Source organism: Staurois parvus, unplaced genomic scaffold (genome assembly GCF_062004578.1).
Source record: "Staurois parvus isolate SC_StPar_1 unplaced genomic scaffold, SC_StPar_1.0 ptg000549l, whole genome shotgun sequence".
NCBI lineage: Eukaryota > Metazoa > Chordata > Amphibia > Anura > Ranidae > Staurois > Staurois parvus.
Genome location: NW_028318345.1, coordinates 4,257,701 through 4,270,832, shown reverse-complemented (window position 1 = coordinate 4,270,832; position 13,132 = coordinate 4,257,701). Strand labels below are relative to the sequence as shown.

Sequence of the window (13,132 nt, the reverse complement as noted above, 5' to 3'; positions counted from 1 at the left end):
AAATCAAGAAAGCACAGTGTCATGTAACATTTACAAACATACAATTTCAGTATTTTTAGTAAAATGCTTGCTATAATGTCTGCTATATAAAAAAAGTTCATCACAGTTTCCACATACCTTTATCCATAAGGTTTTCCATCTTGCTTTTAAATTTCCGTACCATTGTGAAAGGTGTATAATGGCAATTATTTTGTTGAAATCCTTGACGTGTTAGATTTATGTTTGAGGGTTTCTGAATGTGTCTGCACTAATGGCACTATGCATTGTGCTGGTGTCATATAATCTCACATAATGTTAAATAATAAACTACAAGTCACACCTAGCTATTGTATAAGACATAGTAATATGAGCCACTGGTACTAGTCTAAAGCATATATGGTCTGTGAGGTCATCCAAAACATATATGTATATTTAAAATAAAGCCTTCATACTATGAATTGCAGAAAAATGCAATTTCTGTGTCCATTATAGTGAATTCACACTTTAAAATTAATTATTAAAACAATTTTCTCACGGCCTTGGATAAATTGCCATAGTTATTTACCTTAGTAGTTGTGTGCTCCTGTTGTAACTAAACTTGTATAATACTATTATTATTATTATTATTCAATACAGTTTCTTTTTCCCTTCTGATCAAAATTAAAAACACTATATTGAAAAAAAGGGTTAGCATCTCATTTATGATTAATAAGATATGAGTGGTCCAATGAGTATGTTTATAATGTCATATGAAACACCAAGATATTTTTCCCAAGGTTGAAAAAGAAATGATTTAAAATAACTCAGAAATTGCAATATATTAGTCAGAATACGCTGAGCCACAAAAAGTGAACTCAGAAAACATTTTAAGGTTTTGCAAAAAAAAGGTATGTGAAAATTTTCAGAAAGGACTTCTGTTTTAAAATTCCCAGTGGTTCTTGGTTTTGTTGGTATTGATTGTGAATTGCAGTGTAAAAACAAACTAATCCCCAGACATTTACTAAAAAATTATTCTGCTGAAGCTCAAAAAATGCTAATAGCCTAAAGTAGTGTGCATGGATAACACTATCTAGCTTCTAGGAACAGAAAAAATACTAATAACAGCTTCAGCCCTGGTTCATACTGATGCAGTGCGGAATTCGCAGTGTTTTCTGTGCGAATTCCGCACCGCATCAGAATCGCACCCTGTTCATGTGAACCACTGCAGGTGTGTATGTTAAGTTAACAACACCCCGAAAGCAAACCACAAAACATGGTGTGATGTGCAGAATTGGATTGCATAGGTGTAAATACCCACGCAATCTGATTCTAGTGCGGACCCAAAAAAGGGTCCTGCACTTTTTTTGGTGCTGGTGCGGTGCGATTAGAGCCATACAAAATGTATGCCTCCGATCGCACCGCACACAAATCACATGTGATTTGCACAGGAATGCGGCGTTGTTCCTGCACGAATCACGTGTGTTATACCGCACCACATGTATGTGAACCCAGGCTCAAGGAGCTTTAAAAAACGCTAGTGTGCATGGAGCCTGACAGGTTGCTTTTAATTGACTTCATCTGTAGATTGAAGTTTATCCCTTTGATCTGTAGATGAATAAACAGAAAGATAAAAAAGAAACAATGTTTCTTTTTATCTTTCTGTTTTAGCTCAGCAACGTTGTTGATAAACATTGTTAGGCTGCTTTTTTTTTTGTGTACACTTCAGCTGTCAGCAGGCGAACCTCTGATAAGTTATCAGTTGTGAAAGCAGAGTTCCAGCTAATAAAAAAAAAAGTCAGCAGCTACAAAAACTGTAGTTGCTGACTTTTAAAATACAGCCATTCACCTGTCCCCCAGTCTTCTCTCCCTGGCGCCAGCATCTTCAGTGTGGGCACTCGGTTGTGACAGATTGCGGCTTCACAGCTGGGTGCCCACTGCGCATGCGTGAGAAGCGCTGTGCTTTGCGAATGGCCCTGTAGTCTTCTGGGACCTGTTACGTGTCACAGAAGAGGGAGGGAGAAGGAGGAGGACAACTTCTGCTTCCGATCGCCTAGGCGATCGCAGCAGAAGTGGGAGTGGGTACCTGTCAAACTTGGGTACCTGCTCCCCCCCCACTCCCCAAAGGTACCAATCCTTAATGGGGAGCGGAGGACAAAGTATTGCTCTGCATAGCAAAGCAATACAAAGCAATGTGCTTACACAGTAAAACACACACAGCACACAGCTAACCCTTTGATCACGCCAGATGTTAACCCCTTCCTGCCCAGTGTCATTAGTACAGTGTCAGTTCTTTTTATTAGCACTGATCACTGAAAGGAATGATTTTCTTTTCCCCTCAGAGACCCCCGGTCTGTGGAGAGATTCCTGGTTTATCAGCAGAATTCTGGGAACACCCCTTGAACACAGGAATAACGGCAGCTTATGTTCAGAGATGTTCAAAGTTTATTAGGCATTAATAAGATTATATAGACTACAGATAAAATAAGGGAGGGGGGAGCGAGTTTCAAAACTGTAACTTGTAAATTTCCATCATGAGCTAACTACATGAAACATGACATATACATTTCTTGGTACAAATTGTTTTGGCTAACTTTCTGAAAAACAACCAGATAAAGACATTGTCAGGGTCATGTTAGCTTCTGTTGATACATCCTTGAACAACTAAAACAGTTTCATTAAACTTCTAATATATCTGCAAAAAGCTAACTTAATACTTAAAATGGCGTACATAATACAAAATGGAAGTTATCTAGATCCTTTCAATCACTATATTGGTGTCACTGGGGATTCAAGTGACAGTTAATCAGTCCCCCCCCCCCAGTGTCAGAATGCCCGCCACAGTCCCACAGTCCCGTTATAAGTCGCTGATCGCCGCCATTACTAGTATAAAAAAAGTTCCAGTATCTATATGGCCATTTGTATAACTTTCATGTAAACCAAATAATTTACATGTACTGGGATTTTTTTTTAGCAAAGACATGTAGCAGAATACATTGTGGCCTAAATTTATGACGAAATGTTATTTTTTAAAAAAGATTTTACTTGATGTGTTTAATAGTGAAAAGTCAAGAATATTGTTTTTTTCCTTGGCCTTTTTTTTATAGCACAAAAATAAAAATGCAGAGGCGATCAAATACCACCGAAAGAAAGCTCTATTTGTGGGAAAAAAGGACATAAATTTAATTTGGGTGCAGCATTGCGTGACCATCACAAAAAATGGCCTGGTAAGGAAGGGGGGTAAATCCTTTGGAGGGCAAGTGAAGCACCTGTAACCTCTTGTCTGTAGGTAGGTTAGGACATAAACCAGCTAATGATTATTCATGAGTACTATCTATCTTTCTATGGTCATAAAGTATACTCTAAGGCTAAGATGTTCTGTCTTTGTACAATAGAACCTGCAGAAGAATGTCTGAAGGGACCACTTAGCATTGACGTTCCAGGTAAAGATGCCACAGACAGCAGAGAGGAGATTTCCCTAGATATTGATATATTGCAGCCAAGTTCAGATGATCAAACACGTAAATTATGCATACTCTCCAAAGGCCAAGTTCATTAACTCTTGGCATTCAATCAAAAATCACTTTTACAGTCAAAAATCACCATAACAATAACCTTATAGGTAGTGAAGCAAGAATAGGAATGGGAAACCCAAAAATCTAACCACCAAAAACAGATCAACATTGGCGGCTCCTTTATTTACAAACTAACAGGTCCTCCTAAAGGAAAATTGAGTGGGTTTTCTGACTTTCGAATTTCAGTGTAAATTCAGAGATGACTTACCTTCATTTTTTCCTTCACTCTATAGAGACTTTGAGGAAGAGGATGTGGACACAGATTGGTTATCGGAGCTGAAAAGAGTGACAGAGGCTCAATTGTAAAGAGCTACCAAAGTAGGAAATACATTCCGTGGAGCAGGGTGGGGAAGTAGGTACTGTTTTTGCTTATTCCCATGATGAAGGTTTTGATTTGGTATACACAATTAGTACATTTCTATATCACATGTACATTTCCACATAAATGCTGCAAGTATAGAAAACTACATGTTGATTTGCCAGCAATCCATTGTTCTTGGTACTTTCTGTTTGGGGTGACAACATATTGCCTTTGCTGGACTGAAATCCCAACCAGCTTTGCAATCTACTAAAATGCTCCTAACAGCTTTATAAAGCGGTTTTTTTTTTTCTCTACATGTACAGTAAAAATGCTAATAAAACACTAACACTCCTAAACGTTACTAAAACACTCCTAACAGCTTTATTATAGCTTTTTTTTTTTTAAACCCGCTTGTGTGCATAAAGCCTAATTGTTTTAATTCCACACAGTGTTGTCCAGATGGCTCAGTATGGATTTCTGTCCTGTGAACAAGACTGACATAGCGTAATGTGTTAAAATGTTAATGTGGCGTATTACATTTCATTGCCTTCTTTTCAGAGTTACAACTGGTTTGTAATAACAAATGCAGTAGCTAAAACTAACCATGATGCATCTTACATGTTATTCATTTTATTAAGTCAGTGTTTCTTTTAGACAGCTGACTGTGACAATAGTGATGTCTGATGAGCCCATAGTTGTTAGGAAAGTCATAATTAACAAAGTGCCACTCTCATTTCTCCAATATCTGCAGGTCAGTAGCAAAAACAGTTATATTTAAAGCATAACTAAACCGGAAAACAAAAATTGAGAGTATTACAGCTTACCGGTCCTTGATTGGGGTGACTGTATTAGTTTTCTTTCTTCACACTTTTGTTCTGTATTTTCACCTGGTAATCCTACCAATAACTCACTTCCTGTCCTCAGGTGACAACTGCACTGAGCAACATTGCCACCTTACCCGCATGGAAGAAAAATAGATTTTAAATATATTTTAAAAATATTCTTCCCAAATATATTGACATATATTTGAAATGCTACAATTTTGGCCATATTCAATATATTTCACAATATATTCGAATATATATATATATACCGTATTTTTCGCACCATAAGATGCACTTTTTCCCCCCCAAAAAGGGGGGAAAATGTCAGTGCGTCTTATGGAGCGAATATAAAGCGGCCGGTCCGGTATTTTTGCGGCCACCATGTCAGAATACCGGGCCGGCCGCTCAGCTGTTGTCTCCTGCAGGGCCTTACCTGTTCCTCTCTCCAGCGCTGCACAGTCTTCCCGCGCTGGCTTCTGTGACAGCCGGGTGCCCACTGCGCATGTGCTGCGCTTTGTGAATGATCCGGTGTCTTCTGGGACACATGAAAGGTCCCAGAAGGCGCCGGGCCATTCACAAAGCGAAGCGCTTCTCGCACCTGCGCAGTGGGCACCCGGCTGTCACAGAAGCCGGCCCGGGAAGAAGAGGGAAGGCAACTCCGCGGAATTGGGAGCGGGTACCTGTCAAATTCAGGTACCCGCTCCCCCTCCCTCCCCAAAGGTCTGCAGTCTCTAGTCATCCCCTTCACTGTCTGCAGTCTCTGGTCATCCCCTTCACTGTCTGCAGCCTCTGGTCATTCCCTGCACTGTCCGCAGTCTCTGGTCATTCCCTGCACTGTCCGCAGTCTCTGGTCATTCCCTGCACTGTGTCCGCAGTCTCTGGTCATCTCCTGTACTGTGTCCGCAGTCTCTGGTCATCTCCTGTACTGTGTCCGCAGTCTCTGGTCATCTCCTGCACTGTGTCCGCAGTCTCTGGTCATCTCCTGTACTGTGTCCGCAGTCTCTGGTCATCTCCTGCACTGTGTCCGCAGTCTCTGGTCATCTCCTGTACTGTGTCCGCAGTCTCTGGTCATCTCCTGCACTGTGTCCGCAGTCTCTGGTCATCTCCTGCACTGTGTCCGCAGTCTCTGGTCATCTCCTGTACTGTGTCTGCAGTCCATTGGTTCAGAATATTTTTTTTCTTGTTTTTCACCTCTAAAACCTAGGTGCGTCTTATGGTCAGGTGCGTCTTATGAAGCGAAAAATACGGTACTGCATGTTGAAATCCATTTTTTTATATATTACAAAATATATGAAAAATATTTTTAAAATAATATTTTTTTAAATATATTCTTCAGATTTTTTTGAACATATAAAAAAGTAATTTTTACATATATTTGTAAATGCATTCCAAAAATGTAGATTTGTATTTTTAAAGACATACAGTATATTTGAAATGCATTTTTTAAAATATTTTTCATATATTCTGTAATTAAACACATTTCAACATGCAGTATATATATATATATATATATATATATATATATATATATATATATAGATATATATATTGCAATATATTTTGATATATATTGAATATGGCCAAAATTGTAGCATTTCAAATATATGTCAATATATTTGGGTAGAATATTTTTACAGTATATTTAAAATATATTTTCTGCTGTATGGATAGGACTGGGAGTGTGTTAGGACTACATAACACCTCCCTGTCTTCTTCATAACCAAGGTAGGTGTTTAGTAGTCCACAGAGATAGCAGGGAACAATGCTAACTGAGTCAAAGGCAGAGAGTACAGCTCACAAAAGTTCTAGCTGGATGAGCAGTTTTGGGGTTTTTTGTATTTGATGAACAGATATGCAATGTAATAAAACTATTTCAATTGCTCTCTTAGTAAACCAAAAGGGTGCAAAAAAGAGAAATGTACTGCTAGAGTTTACAAACACTTTAAATCTTATGTCTCTGGTGGGCAGTCATGGAAGGTGATAAATTTGATAGAACAGAAGCTAGCTAAGAAGGAATGCAACATGTCATAAAACTCCACTAGAAGGGTCTGCAAATGTCTTCTATTTGGGCTTTGTTGTAAATGGCTTGGTCATAAATAGCTATAAACAGATGCATAATCCATAATTCTAGCTGTGGAGGAGTTACCTTCATGATAAGTTGTTACACAATTATTTAATAAGATACCAATTAGATACACACCCCTATATTACTATAACAGAGCCTCTAATACCCTCTTTATTGCCAGGGACATGTCTGCAGTGTGTTACATGTGTGCACACAAAAGCTCATGGCCTTGGCTGATCATGCACATAAGAGTAAGCATGTGAGTGTCTGTTAGCATGAATTGCACTCATCCCTGATGCTGGGAATGTTAGCAAGCCCAGAAGGGTCTTTACGTTTTTGTTTTCTTGAAGTGGCCAATGCTGTGTCTCCTTGCCAGATACCTTGTGCATTATATTGCTGTTATTCTGATTACACGTTGCTGACCTGCTTGTGTCTCTAACCCCTGTTGCCAACTCTGCCTGTTTCTTATTTTCTCTTGTCTGCTGGATGCCTCAACTTCAACCCAGACAATGACTACTCTCAGCTTGCTGCCTGCTCTGTCTGAACACTGACCTGTCATCATATTTCATCCTGTCTACTCAGCATAGCCACCCTGCTCCTGTAACCCCTTGGTGAGGCAATCCTGTGGTCAGTAACCTGGTGTCAGCTTGCACCAAAATAGCTCCGGGGATCTATAGGGTACTGGCCAATTATTTTTTGCAGGGTGCTTTGCTGAAGATCAAGTAATGTAGAGTAGAGAAATATAAGAAGTGCGGCGCTAATGAATATGTGTCTCAGATGATCTAAAACACAATATGATATATAAGCAAAGATAAAAAACCAATGCATCAGATAGATAATAATGTCCAAGCAAATAAACGCAGGATCTTGCATAGAAAGTAAAAGAACCAGGATCCAACGGTAAAATTGCGCACTCACCCGACGCGCTATAAGGGTTGGCCTCCCCTCTGATGATGTGCTGGAGCACGAAAGGCCTTAAGAGGAGCCAGCAGAGCGTGACATTTAGCCGCCTGGAGCCACGAGGAGGCCCGGCGGCCATTTTACTTTTGGGTCAGTTTACACTTCATTCATCATTCACTGTTTCAGTGTCTCTGCCCTGTTTTAAGTATCAAAATTTTTGGAATAAACGTTTTTGATTTTACTTACTACACTATGAGGTGTTTTTTCGCTCCTATCTGGAGCTAACATATTTCAGGAAATTCTATTGCTCATCTTCACCACCGGAGGGAGTTCCTCACTTATTATTCACCCAGTCTAAAGGGGATTTCTGGATCTGGAAGCTGTCCATTATATCAAGATCATCTGTTCCTGGATGGCTATCTACCGTCCCCGCTTGATGAGGGATTTCCAGTGGTCATACTACATATGCGCTTTCTTATAGCGCGTCCGGTGAGTGCGCAATTTTACCGTTGGATCCTGGTTCTTTTACTTTCTATGCAAGGTCCTGCGTTTATTTGCTTGGACATTATTATCTATCTGATGCATTGGTTTTTTATCTTTGCTTATATATCATATTGTGTTTTAGATCATCTGAGACACATATTCATTAGCGCCGCACTTCTTATATTTCTTTGTATTTTGAGGGTTTTGCTGTGATTACCTTGGGTGCATTGGCTGCTGCTGAGAGAGCGCTCACTTTCTTATTTTTTCTTCTTTGGGCATTAATGTAGAGTAGAGTCTGCACCTTGGTAGAGTATGCATCATTTCCCAGGGGTGTCATACATCAGGGTTCATAGTACATTTTCCTGATTGCTTCAGGAGTTCGTTCCAGGTCTTTTGTAGTACCAATCTCATATACTTTTTAAGTAAGACAAGGATCTTCTCTGAGGAACAAACTGTACAGGGCTCTGGACAAACTTTATGACGGCCCTTGACAAGCTGCTAATGTTGGGTCTAATCTTTGCAACCTTCATCTGCTGAAAAATACTGAATATTTCAGGTTTTTGTAAATGGAGTATAGATACCCAGTAGAATTATGCCACTCTTAAGCATCAGTTCTGTCTCAGTCTTTCTGTGCAATTGACAAATGAGTTAACCAGTCACAATATCTCTGGTACATTTATCAGACTAGCTATTCAAATTGACCTCCAACTCAGATAATATAAGCTGGAGAAAATATGGCCTGCCATTTCCTTTGGGTCCCTGACAATTCACTGCCAGTGACAGTTGTGGCTAAAAGATCCCTAACACCTCAGAGTATGAGAGAACCCATGCAGTTGGGTATATCCTGATCTTTTCTGTCTTTCAAGGAATGTTAGCATTGTTGACAATTTGATCTTTGTTTCCAATGAGGAAGGGGGGGGGCATTTTCTTTTATATTTCAATATTTTTATTGAGAAACAAGCATATTAAAGCGTAAAACAAGATGGCAAACAATAAAAGAGAAAAAAAAGGGCCCACCCGCATGGTGGAACAAGATGTAGAATGATAATCATAACACTGGTAGGTACATAAAACGATTAGTAGACAATAGCATTACAATTCACACAAAAAGTGTCATAGCCATCAGAACATACAGGTTTCATAGATCAATAAACAAAAATTAAACCAAAATGAACCAAAAATAACAGAGAGAAAAAAAATGTTTCAACGAATAGTAGAAAAAGAGAGGAAGAGAGAGACGAAAAAGAAAGTACTCCTAAGTGAAAGAAAGAAAAAAAAAATATAAGGGGGGGGGGGGGTCAACTGCAAGACACTCACGATACAGTAATATAATTAATCCAAGGATCCCAAGTCCTCTCAAATCTGGACACATCATCAGTGACGATACTCGTCAGTTTATCATTAACCATTATCCAGTTGAGTTTTTGTTTCACTCTATCCAGCGGGATCAAGGATTGTTTCCAACTTCTAGCTATGGTAATGTGAGCCGCCAATATGATATATAAAATTAATTTAATTGATTTTTTGGGAACATCAGAGGGTAGTATATTAAACAAGGCCACTTCCGGCAATCTACGGATATTAATTCCTGTCACTGAGTAAAGAAAATTAAATATGCGGATCCAGAACCTACTCACGACTGGACATTTCCACCAGACGTGGAACATGGTACCCTCTTGACCACAGCGTCGGAAACAGCCAGATGAAACGGAAGGATACATTATGGCTAGGCGAGCAGGAACCAAATACCATCGAAGTAGCCTTTTGTAGTTAGATTCAACAAGATCAGTGTTAATCGAAATCTTCGATAGGGCATGGGCCGCAGTCCGCCAGGTATCCAAATCTAATTAACTATTTAAATCCCGTTCCCATAGAATCATGTAAGATAATTTAGTTAGGGGATCAACCAACGAAGCATAAACAATGGACAAGCAACCTCGCATCATGCCACTTGCCCCACAGGAGACCTCGAGGGAAGTAAGCGCACAAGGTTCTGTGAGTAGTCTAAGTTTGCTATCAATAAAAGAGCGAAGTTGATGGTAACAAAATATCTCTCCACGAGGCCTCCCACAAAAATTCACAAAATAATGAAGAGACCAAGGGCGAACCCCATCCAAATAATCCCCAATACGTAGCAACCCCTTATTAATCCACCATTGGAACCTCGCGAAAGATAAACCCGGGGCAAACTCAGGACTACCAAACACTGGAGCCAACGGGGTATGCGGAGAGTAGAAAGGTTTACGAGCTCGCCATCTATCCCACACTGACAATAAATAGGATAGAGTAGGACACAAAATAGGAGGGCGCAATCTACTGGGAAGCCACATGAGAGTACCAATAGCATATGGACGGCATGAAAGAGCCTCAATCCCAACCCATTGGGGGACATATCCCCTGGCCGTAGTACAAGATAGTTGTGCTATTTGGGCCGCCTGAAAGTATGCGAAAAGATTAGGGAGTCCCAAACCGCCATGCCTCTTCAAAGAAAATAAGGTAGATTTGTTCAGCCTAGGGCGCTTTCCCCTCCATACAAATCTGGAGACTGCAGCCTGTAGTAAGACTAGTTCTCGTTTGGGAATCAGAATTGGTAACGTCCTGAAATAGTATAATAATCTAGGTAGGAAGGTCATTTTAATAGAATTAATTCTACCGAACCAGGAAAGTGATAGATCCTGCCAGGCTAGTAAGTCATTTTTAAGTCGTTTGAAAAGCGTGAGATAGTTGGCCTGGTATAGCGTCGATAAAGATTTCGTAAGGAGAATCCCCAGATAGGGGAGAGAACCAGGGGCCCACTGAAAATCAAAGTTTTCCCGGCAGTAGCGAACCTCTGAATTGGGTAACGAGATATTTAAAGCAACTGTTTTAGATGAGTTGAGCGTAAGACCGGAGGCCTCAGAAAACCGATGAAACAGATGGAAGAAACCAGGCAGAGACGTTCGAGGATTAGATATGTATGTAGCGGTACCCCCGAAGGGGCTGCTTAAGTTTGTTCACTCCGCCACTCTGCCTCTCAACCCCAAGAACTGTCTCAGCCCACACTGGCACACCTGGCAATAGTGTAAGTGCAAGGACCAATGAAAAGCACACACTTTATAATAAAACACAGAGATCAGCTTTACTGTAGACCTCTATGGGAAGTAATAAACATTAACAACAGGTATATGTTAGGAGAATCAAGAGAACAACAAATACTGTGACAGAAAGCAATATAACTCACTTTTACACTCAGGCTGCTCTTAGGGGATTCCAACCATGAATAACCCCAAGAGCAGAGGCAAACACTTAAATGGCAACCTCAAAGTGGATTTAACTCCTCTTCATAAAATGGGCCCCATGATGTCCAAGCAGAAGGAGAGCAGAAGAATGACTCTCTGTTATGTCAGACTTCTCCCTTCTAACCCCCGACACCATGACCTCAATAGGAAAACACTGTACCCAACTGATGTTTAATAGCTACTTTCAAGGTAAAGCTATTCCCTCACACACCATGCAATATAGAGGCCTGACTACGCATGCGCGTACTCGTATGGCACCAGTAACTTTAGTCTCTTTGTAACTGGATGAATGTTGGGATCTTCAGCTAGCCACTTTCGTTGGTGCACTTAAACTCCTTAAACACTTAAAGTGTAATTGTAATCCTGTGGCAGTATTTGTATAGCAAAGTGAACATGGTGTCTGTTCAGCGGGGCCATCTACACAACCCAGTGCCTGGTGAATATGAGCAAGGTATGATGTCTCTGTATGTGTGCAATGTTCCTGTCATCTGACAGTGGGAGAAATCCCTCTCACCAGATCCTGTGACAAAGGCCCAAACGATCGTCCTGGAAATGACAGATTCCTCTGGTCACCTCACGATGAGCACTTCACACTGTCAGTGTAGGCACTGTACTGTAGACCACTTCTTTCAGTTTGGATGTTCCTTTGTCTGATCCAGATCACCAAGCATCCAGTGCACTGCCCAAAAGCACTTCTTTTCCAGGTCCAATCTCTCTCCTGCCACATGCAATCTCCCTCTCCTTCAGGAGAACACCCAAGATGGCCCCTTCACTCTGCTCTCTCTAAGCATGATGGCTTTCGTGGTTCTTTTTTAATTCTATCTCCATATTAGCCTATAAGGCCGTTTCTGTTCAAAACTCCATCGTCCACAATGCTTTGCAGCTGCACTTCCTGCTTGAAAGAGCCCTTGTCATTGGCTCCTTTAATGGCTCTCATAATTGGCTCTCTCTCTCTTACAGTCTGAGAGGAGAAAGGGGGGGCTGAAATCCCTCACTGCTTTGTCTGTGTCAGGGCAAGTGTCAGGTTACACAGGAGAGGCCAGTCAGCAGATCACAGCCATGAAACAGGATTAATCTCTCCTGCTACACACTCCCCCCACCAAAGAACCTTTGGTCCTCCAAAGGCAGTAACAATCCTTGACCTGGTACATGCTTGATATATACACGCGGAGAAAACAAATTAGTACACACAGGAAATTAAATTATTCACACTTGCATAGGAATCTGGCAGAGGAACCTCCCACCATGTAGCAAAGTGAGGGTTGTCCTGCCCATAGGCCACACTAATGGGAATGGCCCAACCAGATGTGCCAGGGGGTGAGTTGGGGCTGTTCTCTACCGAAACTGCTGTAGGAGAACCAGGCGTCACGAGATTCCTTCTAGAAGCATGTACTACTTCCTCAGAGTTTTCACCCAACACATCATATGTCAGTCTTTTTGGGGGTTGAATAACTCTACGCTCTCTCTGTTCTCTGGGCTCTAGCAATGGTTCTGGCATTGCTTCCGATGTTGGTTCTGACACTACTGACTCATCAACCCTTGCTTCTTGCTCGACGCACTCTGTCTCTCCCAGTTCAGCTTCCTCCATGTCTTCTCCCTCAGCAACAATGGACCCAGAGTCTTCAGGTTCTAACTCGGGTAGAGAAGGCTCAGGCTCTTGCAAATCTTCTGTATGTTGAGCCTGAGGTACAAATTCAGGAGCCTCTGGCCTAAGAGGAACTACGTCAGTCACTCCAGTGGAACAAGGAGTG

The 13,132-nt window shown here is 41.0% G+C and overlaps 1 protein-coding gene across 1 annotated transcript in view; it reads right to left on the bottom strand.

Annotated features, from left to right (window-relative positions):
* LOC149451072 (transmembrane channel-like protein 2-A) overlaps positions 1-163 on the bottom strand; it is a 133,591-nt gene extending 133,428 nt beyond the window's left edge. Inside the window, exon 1 of the mRNA XM_089691036.1 lies at positions 118-163. Within this exon, the coding sequence (XP_089547162.1) occupies positions 118-163 (46 nt within the window). The remainder of the gene's footprint in view (positions 1-117) is intronic.
* Between the last annotated feature and the right edge of the window lie 12,969 nt (positions 164-13,132).